The 18,724-nt window shown below is 35.7% G+C and overlaps 1 protein-coding gene across 1 annotated transcript in view; it reads right to left on the bottom strand.

Annotated features, from left to right (window-relative positions):
• AKAP6 (A-kinase anchoring protein 6) overlaps nt 1-18,151 on the bottom strand; it is a 211,873-nt gene extending 193,722 nt beyond the window's left edge. Inside the window, exon 1 of the mRNA XM_063398890.1 lies at nt 17,805-18,151. Within this exon, the coding sequence (XP_063254960.1) occupies nt 17,805-18,128 (324 nt within the window). The 5' untranslated portion in view covers nt 18,129-18,151. The remainder of the gene's footprint in view (nt 1-17,804) is intronic.
• Nucleotides 18,152-18,724: the final 573 nt, after the last annotated feature.

Raw genomic sequence — 18,724 nt, 5'->3', positions numbered from 1 at the left:
GAACAGATGCTTTTGAGCAGTCTGAGCATATTCCTCAGGATATGGCACACACAGAATTTTGTGAGCTGAGAACAAAACTAAAACAAAGGGCCTTTGGAAAGCATACAACTCTCAGAATACTTTTTAAATGGTCTGCCAAACTCATGCAACTGTGATAAGCAACAGATTGTTCACGATATTTGGTCTCCTTATGAAATGCTACAGAATTTATTAAGGTTCTAATAGAATTAGTAAAATCTGCATATAATGAAGTTCCTTGTTTATTTTTACTAACATTCTTTTCAGTCTGATGGTTTCCTAAGCCTTTACTAAACACTTCTTTTCACAATATAGGTCAAAATTGAAGCCAGAGTAATGCAATTAGAATCTTAAAATGTCTATTTCTAATTATACTGTGACCTATAAAAAGTTAGCTGAGTAATGTCTAAGAGAATAGAGAAGATTGAGCATTAGGTTTCACTTCAACACCCAGTAAAAAGCTAATGCTCCACATGGAAACAGGAGACCAAGAAATTTACACACGTCAAACATATTTTTACCTTCAGAAGTGAAAGGTTTTAATTGTTTTGGCACATAAGATTGTGATTGCAGAAACTTTACAGCATGTAGAACAGGGAGTGAAAGAGACTAAAGAATTCAGAAATCTACATCTATAGAGAAAAAAATCTGTCAATTTTGCAAGTTAGATTCACAGTGCACAGGAAATGCAATGTATTGTTTAAAACCAAACATATTTAGGTCATGCAATACTTCGAAAGATCTTGAAAAATTACTGATTTGTTAAAAATGCTTTTCTTTATTAAAAATGAAACTGAAAATTTATTGCTTTACACTTTTTTAGCATTTTGTAAAATATTACAACTTAACAGTGTCTTACCTCATTTATACTGGAAGGAGTTTTCAGTTATCAGCCTTGCAAAAAAAAGGACTGTCCCATTTCCTTTCCTCAGCTGAAGGAGTTACATGCAACCAGCAATTCAAAAAATAAATGTCTGTTTAACAGACAGACAAGTAAGGCATAGATGACCTGTAACCCAATCCATCTTCAGTGCAGAGTCAACAGCTTTTGTTTTACATTAAATATAGAGAATTGTCTGCTGCCTCTACCTGTGTTATTGTGCAGATCAAGTTGAGGCCTGTCTGCTCTTCCCCTGTAAGTTCTGAGCTACAGTAGTGATTTCTCAACCTCCAGCTCTGCTGTGTGGCAGCTCACTGAAATTTCAGCCGACACTTGGAGACTTGCAATTAGCAAGGTTATTTTAAGCACTGACCTAAGTTCCAGCAGAATGTTTATGGCATTATGACAGGAAGGAATCCAGTATCATATCAGTCACTTGGTAACCCTGTAAAGCTGATCTTGGAGACAAGATCCTCTAATTCACAGCACAAAACTGAATATCCGACCCCAAATTTACTTCAGCTTTTGTTTTTAAGCTTTGAAAAAAGTGGAAATATCTACTTGGTTAATATTAGGAAGCTCAGAACTTATTTTAGGACCTGGTAGATCATATGCTTGGAACAAATGTATTAATAGGAAGTTATTACTTCCCCAATGGAGAGATTCATTACTTACAAAACAGAGACTGTTTCTTTTGCAATATTCACACTTGTAATAATTAACTATTACATTCTAAATGGAAGAAGAAAATAACTTAGAGTTGTTGAACTTATTACAGCTGGACTCTACAACAATACCTTTTAGTTTCCCCTTGGTTATTTTGAAAAGGGCTCCCTCTTCTGTACAGGCCTTTGGTGACCCTGGATTTTGGTTTGCCCTGGATTCCTTTGGAATTCTCTGGCTGTCTAACTATTTCTAAGTCATGTTTAAAGGCTCAGTCATGCCTCCACACCCTCATCTGCTGTTCATTCTCATTCCTCCTCTCTTCTTTATTTTTTTTTTAATTCATGGATGAGCTTTCTTGTTCCCACCCATCCTCATACTCCCAGTAGTGGCAGACCTAACCTCTCAGAGGGAACCACGACAAGCAGCTCCTCTGGCTGTGGAGGTCACAGCTGTACTGCTCAGCCACTTCATCTCTGTGCACACACACACGAGAGAAGCTTTTCTGAAAGCACTACAATCAGAAACACTATTAAATGAGAGAGTTTTGTTTTGTTTAAAGAAGAGTAAATAAAGGGAAGAAAAAACAAACCACAAAACCAGCCAGCCAAACAAATCCAAAACAAAATTTCTGCTTTTGCAAATTATTTCATAACTTCTACACATCACTTATCACAATGAAACTGCTCCTTTGATAATGTAGCAAAATTCACCAGAGGCAAAATTTATTTTTGAAAATAAAGAATATTTAAAAATAATAGTGAAAACAAACTCCTGTTGTTCTTTAAAATATCAAATTTTAAATTTTTATAAACTTTTAAAATATCAAAAATATCGAAAGTATCCTGAATTACATACAAACTTAGATGGCATTAAAAACAATTAGCAACAAGCTAACCATTAGAGATATCCCAAATAGCAAAATTTAAAATACAATATAAGCAGCATGCAAAGTCATCAAATATATCACAAGACCGAGAGCTGGAGTTTTTAATGAATTGACCATTCATATCCTTTTGAGAGGTCAGCTCTCAAAAATACTGTAGTCACCCCAGATAGCACAGTACATGTGAATGCATACACACAGCCGAACTCTGAACATAAAGACAGAAACATTATTGTCATTATTATATAACTACCTTCCTTCAGAAGAACAATTTTATGAGAAAACATTTCTTATGAAATATCATAACCTAACAATTTGAAGACATCAGGAAAGCACTGGCTTGCTACTACATCAGAGCCTCAGAGTAAAAACTCCGAGAGAAAGAAAAAGATTTTTCTTTTCTTGCTCAGACACATCCTCTTTTTTAAAACCTGGGAATGACAAAATCTGCATTTAAATACATCTCTTTTCCATTTTGAATCCATTCCTGAACATATGTGTAGGCTGGCCTCTGTAGAAGCAAGCAAAAGTCTTAAAAAGGAGGATAAGAGACTTTGCCTTGAAAAATGGCAGTCAAATAACCAGTGAGGCAAGTTTTTTTCCTCACAGTACTTAGCAGAAAAGCAGATTAGCACTATCGACTTCAGAGTAGAGGGGAGAAAAAATGGACTGTAACAGTGTTTCCAGATTTGGTCACAGTTGCATGCTCTGTGCTCAGAGATTATCTCCTACACTGCATTACCTGTTTTACTCCAGTCATTTGAGTGGTATTAGATGAAGATTTCTGGTTAAATTTTTAAAAAAATCATTGCTCAAAATAATTTCAAATAATTTCAGCTAAATTTTTCTTCAGTTTCAGCTTCAAATAATTCTGACTTTGGAAATATTGTATATTTCCTAGGAAAAAATCATCAGCTGCTAGTATTTAAACAGGTAATTACATAGGTTACAGTAGATTGTATGCATTTTGCAATAGGAAATAAATTTTTTAATTAAAATTGTAATTTTATTTATAGGCAACAATAGCATGACAAATTGAGAGGCTATGATTCTACAAGGATTTCCTTTGGTTTGGGATTTAAATTTGTAAAATTCAAAAGAACTTTCTTGAGAAAGAGTAAACTGAGGGTGAGTGGCTCAGTTCTCTCTTTGAAACTTGATTCATACCTGCCTAATAGCAGGAATTTTTTTTCTTTTTAATATCAGATAACCCCAAGAAACACAGAATATTGTTTGCATTACTAGATAGTTTTTACTTGTTGATTGCGCTCCCTGTTCCAGGAGGGAGCAGTAGATGAGTCAAGTTGGGTGAGAAAGGCATGTAGTCTACTGATGAGTTGGAAATAGACTATCCTCTTAATTAGGAAAACTGTAAAAATCATAAAATCAAACCACAGTGAAAGAAATATAAACAGGATAATATACATGAGCTGACTTTAAAAAAGCAGCACTGCATTCCTAAACAGTAGGAAGACAATTCACCAGAGGTAGGTGGTTTCATCATAAGAGTTTTGAAAGACCTTTATTGCTAATTCCGCAAAATGAGACACATTTTCAGCAAGCTATTCTGGAGATGTAAAAGAGAGAAGGCCAGAAGGAAACATCTGAGGTCAGAATTAATGAATGAGTCATGTGTTTCCCTGAAATACAAATACTTTAGGAAGGGTTAGGTAAAATGCTCAATAAAGTGACACCATCAGTTTCATCACTTGCACTGACTAATACAGTGTAAATAGAATTGCTGAGGGGTGTGTGTGCAGTATTATAATTATTATTTATTTGTTTGTTTGTTAATAATGAGGGGTTTGGCAGTTATTTTAGGGGAAAAAAATCATAACTTATATGAAAGGCTTCTAATTTCAAACTTGTAACATCAATGTAACTTTTTTCCATTATATACCTTAACTTGAGGTTTAATTCCTATTTTCCCAGCTTTTCCCCTTGAGCTAACCTTTACCAATCAGAAAAACTACATAATTTGTATTACAAACTCAACATTTTTTATATAAAAGACTAAAAATGCAGTCCTTATTTGCAACCGACTTGATCTTTCATAAGTATAGCAAACTAACCTGGATAAGAAGAGTTAAGCTAGTTTCAAATTTTCCAGTTAAAGAAGTCTGTACTAGAAAATATCTATTAATTTAAATCAAAATTTTACAAAGAAATTTTGACTGGAAAAGCTTCTCAAAAGCAGAATAGGCTTTCTCTCCATGATATCCACTTTTTGTAGGTGACTCAAATGTGTATGATTTTAAAAAATTGTTTTACAACAATGTGATTCTCAATGGCAATAAAAAAGACCAAAATTCAGATCTCTTGTACTTGGTATTTATTGATTCACACAAGTGTAGCTACACTTGGAGTACATCAAAGACCTATGCATGAGAATTCAAGGTGGGTATCAAGAAAAGTGTTGGATGCATGATCTTTTCTTCTTCTAAAATTTTTAAGATAAAATTCAATTTGTGGATTTGAAAAGACCAGAGTAGGATGGTTTTATACTCTTGCAGCTAAATAACCAAGTCTAAATATAGAATTAGGGCTGTTCAAACTTAATGAAGATTCAATTATTAGATAGTTTTTTATTTTCCTGAAATTTTCCCTAAGCACCCCACCAAGTCATTATAAGCAGAAATGGAAAACATTTCAGCCAGTAACAACAAATAAATTGAAGGCAAAGCAGATGAATTTTATAAATACAGTTTTTTAAATCTACTTCCATAACTAAAAATTAAAATTTAACAACAAATCTCTTCCAAATCCTTGTCCAGTTTCCTGTATTTGCATTTATTTCATATTTTCAGAATAACTACAGGAAGAATGCACCTATGTGAGGCAAAGAGAGGTAGCAGATACTAACCTCTCAGTAAAGGAAACATCAGTGAATACCACCTTTGGCATTTTCATTACTGTAAACTGAGTATCACTGAGATTCACTTTTTTCACTGCATACCTGTTACATACCCCTTTGCTGTAGCCTGTCTTCCACTCATACCCAGCAGAGACTGAAGGTTTAATCTGTTCCTCCCTGCACTTTCAAATTCTTTCTTCCAGGAAACAAGGAATTAAATGGAGCTACTTGGAGTGCACACATTGTTATTCTTACAAACAGCTGAACTGAAAACAGTTGGAGCTGCAGATTTCACTCACACCATTCAAGCTTGGTATCCTATTAAAAAACCCTCAACGCAATATCGTCACAAAGTATGAGCTGACATATTTAAAGACATGTACTGCAATTCAAAGACTCTAAGTGGAGTCAGGTTTCTCTGTTGTAACATTTCATCATTCTCCTGACAAACCAAAGATAAGTAAGCTTGCTGCAGAGGAACACTGTCTCTAAATTGCATTTCTAAAATGTTACAGAGAATAAACAGAATAAATAGGTTGAACAAGGACTGCATTTTTAGTCTTTTATATAAAAAATGTTGACTTCGTAATACAAAAACAGTTTTAGATTTTCCTCTGAAGGATTTAATAATGAAAAACTCTAAACATGATCTTTCCTAGGAAATGAAAGGCTGGCTAAAACCGGTTTTCCTTCTTATATTCCAAGTAATTGATTGTCACATTCTAGACATTTCTAAGCAATGGGATTACATCATACAAATTTTTAAAGAAAACAGCTGTTACATCCAATATTCATGACCTGTAAGTTTTCCATTTCAAGTTGTTCAGCTGTTCTTTCAGTCCATGTGAGTTGCAGTGAAATGAAACTGTGCAAAAGACCAAATAGTTTTATTTCACAGTTAAATGAATGCACATATTGTTCCAAAGCAACAGAAAGAAAACAAAACCAACAAAAATCTTGGTCTTATCACTGCTTCAGTGGACTGGAAGCCCCTTATTCTTCCCACACACAAAATCAGTACAGTATTTTGTTGTATATTTCACATTGCTTCTTATTAGTGTTTGATGTGCACAGCTGTATGTGCTATGTGTGAATAATTCTTGCAGAACTTCATAGATGGAAAGAAAGGAAGGGAAAACACACACAGAGGTTTTTAAGACGGAGCACAGACACTTTTAAGATCCATGCCATCTCATCATCAGCTACCTCAAATTCAGCCTATCCTAAGGCTTTTTCTCTGGTTTTGTTTGGGGGGGTTTTTTGGTTTTATCAATGAAGGACAACTGCATTATGGTAAAAGGAGTTTATCATGTTGCTATTTAGAAACATATTCACATATTAGATATTTAGATGGTCCTAAACATATCAAAGGAAGTTAAACAAAATCCATTAGTCTACTTACTGCATAAGGACATTTCTCATGCTAAAATTTTATCATGCTGGGTACATTATGTTCCCAGAATGTTGTTAAATTGATGTCTGCACCTCTTCCAGAAAACTGATTTTGTAATAACACTTACCACAAAATATAAGCGCTCATTTTGATTTAAATAAATTGTGAACTGTAAGCACAACAGTAAGAGAACCATGCAGTTACAGAGAGCTTGCCTTGGGGGCTGCCTGGGAGGGTGAGAGGGTGATAACAGCAGTGGTCCCATGGATGGGCTGAACTGTCAGAACTTGCTCTTACTGCTGATTTTGCTGCCGGTTTATTCTGGGCCTCGTTCAAGCCACGTTGTGTCTGTAGGTCTGCACTATGTCAAGGGTACAGTGGGTGTGCCGTATAAGCAACTTCAAAACATTACAAAAAAACGATCAAAATATTACCCAGCGACCTATGCAAACCTATAGAAGTTTTAATTTTGTATTAGCAGCAAGGTCTGGGGTTATAGGTGTCTCCATCTTCAGGGACACCCTTAATTTAAGCACTGTCTCCTGCTAGTGGTATTACCAAGCTGGTATTTTCCTGAGATAAAGAAATAGCAGAAATTCACTTTAGATATTGAATGTTTCAAGGTAGCAAGAATATATATATATATAAATATATGTACAAAAATGCACACATATTTCTCTGAAGGGTCTGTGTCAGCGTTACCACTACAAGATCAAGCATTTTATTTTGCAAGTATGCTAAACTTGACACATCCGTCAAGATAATTTTTTTCAGAAAAATATTTTTTAAAACTTGCAAATTACTATTGGTAACGCTCCAAAGTTCTGTGCATGTGATAGCAAACTTTTCCCGTTTCCCATCCCTCCCTATTTCTTTTTTCCCTCCTGAGCAGCACGGGCAGCCGCTGGGCAGCTCCTGCAGCGCTAGATGGTGCTGCAGCACAGCCGCAGCAGAGCCCGCTGCCTCTGGTGTCTGCTGGACCTGAAATGTCTCACTGCTCTTTCTAACACTGAGTTACTAAACATGGTACTAAAAACTATTGCCCAGGGCCTCGGGGTTTTCCTGTTGTTTCACTGGGGTTTTTCTCTTTAACATAGGTCCTATACTTCTAGGACACTATTCTTTGTGTGGTTTCCTCGCCCATGCTGTAAGAATAGAAATACGGAACAAGAAGAAAATTGACATACATAATAAATGCAATTAATTACACACAAAGTAATTTTTTAAGGTTATCACTTACCTACTTTATCTTATACAGTGAACCAAGAAGAAAATAGCAAAGATCTTCCTACAATACTACGACACAAAACTTGTACCCTGTGAAAGTAATTTTTCTAATAGAATTTCAATGAAATAAATTAGTACATAAGTAACTAAAAAACAACAACATTATAGATATGGTATTTACACCTTAAAAAGTAATTCAAATGTGTTATTCAAGTCCCTATTTCTGTACTCCCATACAGTTCAACAGCTTCCCAGATTCTCAGAAATTCTTGTAGCTGTCTGATTTATTGTTCCTTCTCCTTTGCAGTATTTCACTACCAAAATTAAATCACCACCTTTCCATAAAAGCTGTATTTCTTATTCAAGGACAAATTATTCAATCATCAAGGCAACAAAATCATTAATCATTCAATTGTAACAACTGAATCTCAATCTTTCTTAGGGGAACAAACAAAACTAAACATAAAACCTCCAGTAAACTCAGCAAGGTCAGATTCTAGAAATGCAGGACTGTGTCAACACAAAGCCAGGTGCTGACTACCTGGATTGCTGCAGGAACATACCACTCAAACCACACTCAAAACTGTGTGAAGTAAAAGCAAGTCCTGCACCCTAATAACCTACACATTCATTGATTTGAGCATACTAGAAAACATATTAAACACTTTAAGCTGATTTTTTTCTTACTCTTTTATGGTCATTGATATCACAAAAGACCAGATTTCAAAAACAAATGCTCTACACAGAAGTAAGGCCCATGTGTAGTACTGTCGTCTACTTCCCTTCTTAACTTTTAATACATTAAATATTCTTAAACATTTGCTCTGTGAGACTCCTGCTCTCTCCACAGAACATGGTGCTGGTCCAGGTTAAGAAGGGCTTTTTGAAGCAGCAATTCAGCATGGCAGCAGATGATTCAGCATCGTGCTTCAGCAAAGGACAAACAGGAAGAAGAAAACTAAAAAGGACAAGAATCAGATGGGAGTTTTGGAAGACAAAATCTTTGAGAGAGAGAACCTGAGAATAGCTGAAAGGAAAATAAAAAAGGGGAGAGAGGCTGGAAAATAAAGCTAGCAACAAACAGCTAGACAAAATAAACAAATAAAAGTCCCAAGCCAATCTGCACTGCTGCGTATTCCTCTGAATACAGGAAAATATCTTTTTCAGAAGTTTGTAAGATACTTATGTAATATGGGTTTCTCCCTGGTAGTTTTCGAGCAGCTTCATTACTAACTTACAGGTGTGGCTCTTTCATTCTGATTTGCTGTCTCCTATATCAGATAACACAGTAACAAAGGAGACCCATCTTAATAATTGAGAATTGATCAAAATACACAAATCACTCTCAAATACTGTAACTAAAAACCTAAGCACAGTTATTTAAATTGTAGTGGAGATCACCACAACGTCTTTACTGCTCAAATGCTTAGTTTGGTGATTTAGATAGTCATTAGCTTAAAAAAAAGGCATTGAGAAATACTATAAATATTTCATTCATGATTAGGATCAAAATTTAGTCATGAACAGATTTGAGACAGGGAAGTTATTCTTGCAGATCTCAGATGAAAATCAGAAGTATATAACTTAAACTGTAATGTGGTAGAAAAAATCTGTCTACATCACTCCTTATTCTACCTGAATTTTGAAAGTAATACAGCATTCAGTACTTTGTGAGGTTTTGGAAAGCAAATAATCCTATTTGTAACCAGAAATGCAATGTTCCTTTGGAGAAGAGAGTGGCTCCCTTCCCATGTATTCTGCTATTAATTTTAATTCCTCCTACTGAACTGCTGGTCTAGATTCATAAACAAGGTGGATACTTAAAGTACTCTTTAAAGAGAAGGTTATATTTGTCATAATACATACGAGGTTACCTATTTTACTGCATAAAATTTGGTCTTATAATCCAATGTATCAAAATTATCTACTTCAAGTTAAGATCCTAGTCCTGTGTGAAAAAGGGATCCTGTACCTGATAACAGATAAACAAATATGTACAGAAGTAAACTCTTTTAACTTCAGTTAAACAGTTAAAGCAGGCATCTGAACTTTTCAGAAATCCCCATAAATACTGTATGAAAGAAGTGCAGATGGCCTTAGCAGAGAAAACACAGACTACTACAGTGGTACTACATGTGTACAAATCCTACTGTATTGCCCTTGGAAATATCCCTCTTCCCTTTGTTGTATCATGAGTCCTACAGTATCTGATAATATTCTTAAATGTCCAGATTGTGAAATTCATTTCTTGCCTAAAAATCCTGGATTTAATTAAAAGGATTTTAGCCTTGCTTTCTTCCTCAAAATACCATTGGAAGAGCAAATAAGAATGTTCATTTTAATATCTCAGCTCTATGATGTTAGAACATAGTTGGCTAATGATTTTTTAGACTTTCATTTGGTGATGTTGTCTGCTTGGCTGCTGGACAGTGCTGAGATGTACAAAGAGATGTCAGCCATACCTTTCATACAAGCTGATTATGTGTTGTATCAATCACTTTGCTAATCCCTCACAGTTTAATGGTCTCGAAATACAATTCTATTTCTTTATTTTGTGGGGTCTTTTGGGTACTTGACTGTACCCAAAAGTACAGATACTTGGGACCATTTAAAAGATTACATTTCTCCTTGACTATAATTTCTTTTTCCCAAAGGGTACTAACTGTACTCTGTCACATCAGGAGATAGATTTATTCTGTCAGTGTATAAATAGACATATAGACACAGAGTAACCCCTCAATATCCATGAAGCACAAGGTGAACTGCAAACACAGAGGTCTTACACAGTTAATGGTGCACTACAGTGAACTGTAGTATGGTTTCTCTAATACTATTGGGCAGGTAATTCAGAAGAATTTTTGAGAAAAACCAGAAATGCATGAGGAATAAGTGCATATGCAAATGCTGAGGTAGTAGTGGCACCGTGTTTCTGTTGTGGTGCTACAAACATGCACCCACGAACATAATTACTCATATATGTGCCCCTATATGTATGTCAGTTATAAAAATAACATATTTCATTCTTTCAGATAACAATCACACTGGAAATGCACATAGAAAATCATCTTCCCCCGTACATCAGCAGATAAACCATGATTACGTGTACAAAACCTATTCTGAAGAAACTTGCTTTCTTGCCTGTGAAATGTCTGCATTATTTTTTATCAGAAGCAAATGTATTCATCTCAACACAAAGAGATGAAAGGCCACAGGAAAAGAAAAGAGTGTATCTTGAAGCTTGCTTCAAGTCCCTTTTGAAGTATGGAACCACAGTGAAGGGCAGGTATGGCTCCAGAGCCAGCTAAGGAGAATAAAAGAATACAGCTCAGAGATGAAAGGCCACAGGAAAAGAAAAGAGTGTATCTTGAAGCTTGCTTCAAGTCCCTTTTGAAGTATGGAACCACAGTGAAGGGCAGGTATGGCTCCAGAGCCAGCTAAGGAGAATAAAAGAATACAGCTCAGACATTTATGTGATACCTTTTTTCAGCTAACACAGATTATGAAAAGGAAGTACACTGCTCAGTAGGAAAGGGAAATTGCAATGTACTTCTAATAGATTTTATATTTTGTGAAAACTTATAGATGTTCTGTCACAACTTTGGAGTGCTATGACTGCTGTGGTACTAGTGCTGTAATGCAGTGCTGCTTTATGCCTCTTGAATTACATGTGTTTTCCAAAAAGAAATGGGAACACGTCCAAAAAAAGAAGTGCTCCATCTTTTGAAATGAAAGGGTTAGAAACATCACTGACTACGTGAAAATTGCTGTCTTTCTCCAGGGAATCGTTTACAGGGAGAAACTGGCAGCTATTAGTTCTCTTTTTGCCTTCTCCACAAGAAAATACATGGAACATGGTTTTTTTGCTGATATTCAAAGGAATCACATCAACTCACAGCAGGGTTTTTAAGAGTTAACTATAGAGAAAGGGATTTCATTTTGAAGAGTAATTCACATAATGAAAGAGGCAATTATCCAAGGATGTTTAAAAATCACCAACTTTCAGAACCTGTTCTTACTAAAATGCAAGTTTGTTATGTTATTGAGATAGTCATGTTGTATTTTTGGCATTCAGACAGCAATCATCCTATAACCTGAAATTCCTTCTGTGAACTCTCCCATAATAAAAGCTCATAAGGTAATTTTCAACATAATGCAACAAACTCAAAAATTTCTGACATTTTCTGCAGTTTTCTGTGCCTGACTGTGACTGTTCCCTTATGCCCTATTAGAGGGTTTGGATATCCTTTATAAGTGACATGTAATGAAAAACTGAAAAACTAACAAACTCAGCCCCTATAATGGCTAATAAGAAATACATCCACAAAGACTACTGGAATATGCAAAGCAAGAAAACACCTATTAACATCATAGCTCACAATGCAGATCAGAAATATGTGACCGTTATAACACATAATATTATTCTGTCTTGTAACATACAGACTTACACTAATTGTCAAGAAAAAAATCACCACTAGGATTTACGTGGCACTGCTTTTGCGTGTCTGCTTTTGCTTACACACACATCTATATTTCTATAGATATTCATAAAAAATTCTTGCAGCAGTCACAGCTATCATAACAAATTCCCAATGCTTACTTCTGAATACAGATAATTATATATCGTCAATGACCTCTCCTTTTAAAATTTGACAGTACTAAATCTTAGTCACACACTGAAGTAGTATTAATTTATGGTTTTCCAGGAAATGTGAACATCAGTATGTTCATTATCACATGCAAAAATACTAAACTACATAATAAATTCTCAGCAGTTTTTTTAATGAATTTGCCCAATGACTTGACATACAAAATTTTTCATCATTATGAAATTTATATCATTCCAGCATTGCATCCAGTAAACATTTATATTTTAATCAGACTAAGATTTAGGCTAGAGGAGACTGTAATAGGTAACATCTGTCCTGGAATCTGATAGTTACTTTTATATTTCTCCAGAGACCATTAGTAGAGCATATTAGCTCATTTTCTACAGGCTGTATCAACATAATTTAATGTAGGAGCAATAGAGAGAGAGGAGAGGAAGAAAGAATAATTGTATTGGTTCAAAGTGCACTTACATGCATTCAGGTCTTGGTGACATTTAAACCAGAAATTTTGGAGTAAGTATATGTTTCAAAAGTGTAAATATCCAAATGAAAATGAGATTATACAGTTTTTATTTTAGAACGATTTAAAAGAAATTGTGAGTGGTAGAAGACACACTTTTTTCTTCATCAAAGGCAAATGTTGACCTTTTTCTTCCCAGTCTCCTGCCTGCTGAACAACCCAAATGTCTATTTTAGGACAACCTTAAGACCTCCACAGCATTGCAGATGCTACTGTGCTCATATCTACAAACTCTCTGAATTACACATCACCCTTTTATGTCCAAATACATCACTGAGAACTAATGAATGTATCTCTAGCCTCGGAAAAAATATCAATATTGCAGAATTTTTGCTCAGTGTGCCATTAGATGTTTGCTTTGTAGAAACTCAAGCTGATTGAAGGAGCGGTTCATATTGTCCCTTGCTTTAAGGGGAGGGCTTAGATACTCCACACATGGTTCAAAATTCCTTTCTAAAGACCACGTATATGGACCTCAAGTGAGTCTATCATGTAAGAGATGCCTTTTCTTTTTTCTTTTGAATCTGTTTTGCCCAAGCCCAGATGGACTATCTGGTCCTGATGTTCTACCTCTCCATGGAATATTCAAATCCCTTTGTCACAAGAACTCTAATTCCAACAATTTTTATTGGTCACCTTTCCTGCCTCTTCAGAAAGAAAGTCCAAGCTTAAAAGGGTCCAGAATGCTGTCTGCAACACTTATTAATTATTCATTTATCTTGATAAATTATGCAAGCCAGATCTTCCTTCCATTATCACTGGGGCTACCAGTTAAGGCTTCTCCAGCTTTTAGCTATTTTTATTCCCTTGATACAGATAACAGCAGACTAACCAAGTAGTGCTCACTTCTCTACTCAGAAGCAGAAAGGAATCTCATTGTTTCTCTTTTTTTTCTACTTTTCATTAGCTCCCAATTCTTTGAGCCTCTTATTTTATTCTAACCAGCAGCCTTCTTAATTTGATCCAGCTGTCTTTAGAAGGCAGCTAAATGTAGTAAAATGTATATGCTCTTTCTGTGCTCATACAAAGCACAGTCTGCATCATATTGCTCAGTTGCAATTTAGCTTGTAGATGTCTAAATACCCAAAGAACACCTCTGTTGCTCATTTCAGTGAAAGTATTCCACTGCCTAAAATTTTGCATTTCTGAACTCAGACTGCCAAAAATCCTGACAAGTAGCTTTGCATCTAATTTCTAAACTTAATTAGTACCTAGAAAATTGGCTTGTTCATCACTTTCATCCTTGGAGGCACTGACCTGGTAGGCAAGTGAACAGCACATGCAAACCCTCCAGGATTGCCCTCTGCACAGAATGGAGCATTAGGCTCTGTTTATATTTGATAAAACACAGCAAGGGGTTAGGACTATTTCTGAGAGATGTGGGAAAAATTATTTTTCTTCTCTTAGGCAGAAGAAAAGTCAGCCTAAGAGCTACAAAACCACAATGACTTTTACAGGTGTGCTATTGTTATACTAAAGCACATTAAGAAGTAAACAAGTCACATCATTTTCCATAAAAATTTCAGTCTGTGAAAGACTGCAGAATTGCCAGACAAGTTGGAAAGTTTCCAAGCAATCTGATTGTTTGACCAGATAACATTTTAGAAACACAGATCTATTTCTGCTATTCCTTGACTTTTTTTGAAAACAAGGAGTATGCTCAGACCACAGGGGAAAACTGAAAATTAAAAAAAATGTAGGCCTACGAAAGAACTTGGAAAATTTTAAAAAGCTAATAAAAGAAGGGGGGATAAGAAAGATATCTACCATACCCTGGGTTTTACACTTTTTCAAAATGCTCATAATGTAATGGAGAAAGGAATAAATTGTATCTAACTGCAGATATATAACACTCTAATATGCTTCAATATCTTTAATATCTTGTTTTGATAATTTCTCACACTATCCTCTTAGCCAGGATTTGAGTTCAAGGAAAAAGAGCAACTCAAAAGTCTTTGTCCCTCAAAAAAGTAGAAACAGAGATAGTGAAAGGATCACGGCCACATGATATTTGATCTCTACCCAAAGTTCATGAAAATTTTGTGGTGGGAGTCAAGGGGAAAGATGAGAGATCCTGTCAAAAGATATTTGCAAGTGACCCAGGTATCCTGGAAAAAGATGACTGAAGTCTCTCTACTTGGAAAGAGAAGCAACATCAGTGTCTGCAAAAAAGACACTATCATAGCATAAATTGTGTTTTTTCCTGTATTAATATATAATATATGGTTCAGATATTGAAGTCACAAAGCAGGGGTGGAGTGCTTTACTCCGAAATAAGTTAGAAATTGACAGACAGCTCAGATACAGAAGATTACACCAGATCATCCCAAATTACTTCCTCTTTTTTTTCTTTTTAATCAAAAAAATAAAAAATGGTTGTCAATAGTTTCAAATAGTAGACCCTTCCTGGTGAGAGTTAAGGGATACAAAATAAAGCAGAAGAGGAGTTGAATCCAAGTTATACCTCAGAAGAATTCCAGGAAAGATTTTGCTGGAAAAGCAAATATATTTTATTAAAAATATAAAAAACTCAATGGATCATAAAAGCCTCTCAGCACTTTAAGACAATACAAGGACACAGAGAATACTTCTATATTTGCTTGTAACAAAACCATAATTTTTTAAATCTCTTTTACAATATTTGCAATTGGTAACAGCTACACCAAAAGTGTTGTGATGTGAGTGATGCCAGATGAGTGATTAAAATAGGGCATTCTGGAATCTGAAGAGTTCATCCAACTGTCTTCCTGAGGCACTCATGTGAATCTGAGCTTTCCAGGAAATTTCCCAAGGGACAATATAAGAAAAACCTCCCACTCATGCTATGTGGCTAGTTTTGAGAAAGGGCATTGACAAAGTGAGACAAACAAGCATTTTCAAAGGATCAGTGGTGGTCAGTAGAGCCCTAAGTCGTGTAGCATGAAAAGAGACTAGCAGCAAACACTAAAATCCCTAGGGAACAATCCACAATAAAGAAGCAATGCTCTCCCCCTTGGTAAGAGAGAGGTGAAAAAACCATATTGTGGGAAAGGAGATTGGGAGTTACAGTGAATTACAAGCTGAACTTGAATCAACCATCTCCTGCTGTTTTGGAAAGCAAGAAAATACTGAACTGGTATGTATTGTTTGAGAGATATGTGAAACAGTTTTTCCAGTCTACTCAGCAATGGTCATGCTTCACACTGAGCCCACTGTCAAAGCTGAGCACAACAGTTCCAGAAGGACACACATCATTGGGAAGTAGCCCCTCAGGAATATTATAAGAAGACAGAAGAAAATAAAACTATCTGTAGGAAGTCGTAGTTGGGCGCCTTTTTTTTTTTTTTTTGTTTGGATTGTTTTGTTTTGTCTTTTGCTTAGTTTTAGTTCGTTATATAGTAGATAAACTATTCAAAATTTATCTAAAGTCTATATTATATTATGCTCTATAAAATAATTTCACAACACTTGTTTCTAGAGTCGTAATTCTTTTTGTCTGTATACATATTTAAAGGTCAGAAGCTCTGTATTTTTAATGTGTTTGTTAAAACCTTGCTTCATTTGTTTACATAGATAAAACCCACAGGAAAGTATTTTATGACCTCCCATTGACTTTTGTGACTTCACAAATAAACTAAAAAGAAGCAAAACCTTGAGGAATGCTATTCATTCACCAACTTCCATTTATAAATGAACTGTATTAGAGGACATATGAGTGTGAGCTGTATGTACAGAATATTCTCATTTCATAAGCAGGCACAAATCAGTTCTGCCTGTGCTCTGAACCAGCCCAAAGCTGTGCAACCACCCACAAGCTCCACAGAGCTCCAGTTTCAGCTCAGCTCTGTGCTAATACAGCCACAAGCAATTCCAGATCAGACCTAGCACCAAGCCCAGCAAGACTTCTTATGTCTGCCTGCAGAAATACCTTTGCACAGGATCTGCTAAAAACTTACAGCACACTGCAGATTTAGTCCTCTCTTCTTGTCAAAAGCTGGCAATGTCTACCCTCGTTTTTTAGAAAAATGGTGGGACCATTAAAAAAATCAAGATCAGCCCTCTTTGGTTAGGAGTGATTACAGTACAATAACCCTGGTTAGTGTTAGTATACAGTGTTGTATTTTAAGACAGCTTACAGCTACAGTCCTAAAATAAACACAAATAAAATGCCATTGCACTGAGTGTGAAGGAAGACTGTTCACATAAACAGGCCTCAGAATGCAGCTCTGAAGACAGCTCAGTCTGAAGAGATAACATTTGTGCTATTTTTGGAGATTGCCACCTTCAAAAGCATGTTTCATCTGCTGCAGCAAACCAGGCCATGCAAATGAACATACACTTACAGTCCCAGGCACTAATTATTTGAATTTTGCCCTGAATTTCAAATGAATGGTCCTGTTTACTGGAATGCTAGGAACTTTAATGGAATTTTATTTGGGAGTTTTAGGTACAGAAGCCCATTAAAATCCAGTGGGAATATTTCTGGGCACATGTGAGATGACCAGTCAGGTTACTGAAAACATTTTATTGCTTACCTTTAGAGTACGAACATGTTCATGAATATGGTTATGACTGTTGAATTAAGTGATGGGCAAATAATGTTGCAAAAATTCTGATAATTAAGTGGTTTCTGTTATCTCCCTTAAAAGGATTTATTCATGTTTTAACACAGGCTGTCAGACATGCTTCAGCAGTTAGGAAAAGCCCTTTTGTTTATTTTACTGACAGCAGAGTTGAATGAGACACCTTCACTGAGAAGTCGATGGTATAAACTCACCTTCAGCTGTACCAGGTGCACATCCACGTGCTTGCTGTCCGAGTCCTGCTGGACAGAGTAGGTCAGATCCCGGACCCTTTCAGACGTCATCCGGAGCCAGGTCTCAATTTCTGGCAAGTGGAGAACAATCTTCCAGTCAGCCCCGGTGTGCAGAGGAGGAGGCTTTTCATACTGCTGGCCAGAGTCGAGGTCCTTCATGACGTCCCCTTCCCCTTCTTGTTCCACCGTAGGGGTCATGTTTATGAGCATGGGAGAGGCATCAGATGGCATCGGATCCAGTTCTTGTGTTCTCATGGGAGAAAGTGCTACATCCATGGCTAACATGAAAGCCTAAACCATACTTCTCTCAGAAATAGCTGCAAAGATAAAAAGAAAACACGCTGCTGTTGTAAGACAAAATTTAGCAACAAAATGCTCAAAGGCAAGGAGTGAATGATAATGTCTGAGGTGTACTGCACATCCAAATAAATTCTTTATCCTAAAAATCTATACTGGAAGTTCAATACTAAATTCAAGACTAAATAGACTTTTTCAAAATAACTTTGTTGATTTGAACACGATTTTTGTATGACAAAAGTAGGGAATACTGCATCTCTCTCATTGTAATTTCCAATTGTAATTTCTCATCTAATTTTGAATCATCTTGGAAATTACAGTTATCATTAATGAAAAATATGTTCTGATTTTTTACAACTGCAACACAAATTAATGAACATTGACAAAGTCAGCAGAATTTTACTGAACTCCACAAGTTAATACAAGACTGGTATTCATAAATTAGGACATATTGGAACATACTCCTTGACCTGAAATTTAAGGCTAAACACAGAATATTTCAAGCTTTATTTAAATTTTCCAACTGTCCACTTGACTATTGATCATGTACAACAAAAAACTTGCAGGCAAACTTGAAGTAATTA

This window comes from Prinia subflava, chromosome 5 (assembly GCF_021018805.1).
Source record: "Prinia subflava isolate CZ2003 ecotype Zambia chromosome 5, Cam_Psub_1.2, whole genome shotgun sequence".
NCBI classification, from domain to species: domain Eukaryota; kingdom Metazoa; phylum Chordata; class Aves; order Passeriformes; family Cisticolidae; genus Prinia; species Prinia subflava.
The sequence above is the reverse complement of the archived record's forward strand: the minus strand, read 5'-3'. Positions and strand labels throughout refer to the sequence as shown.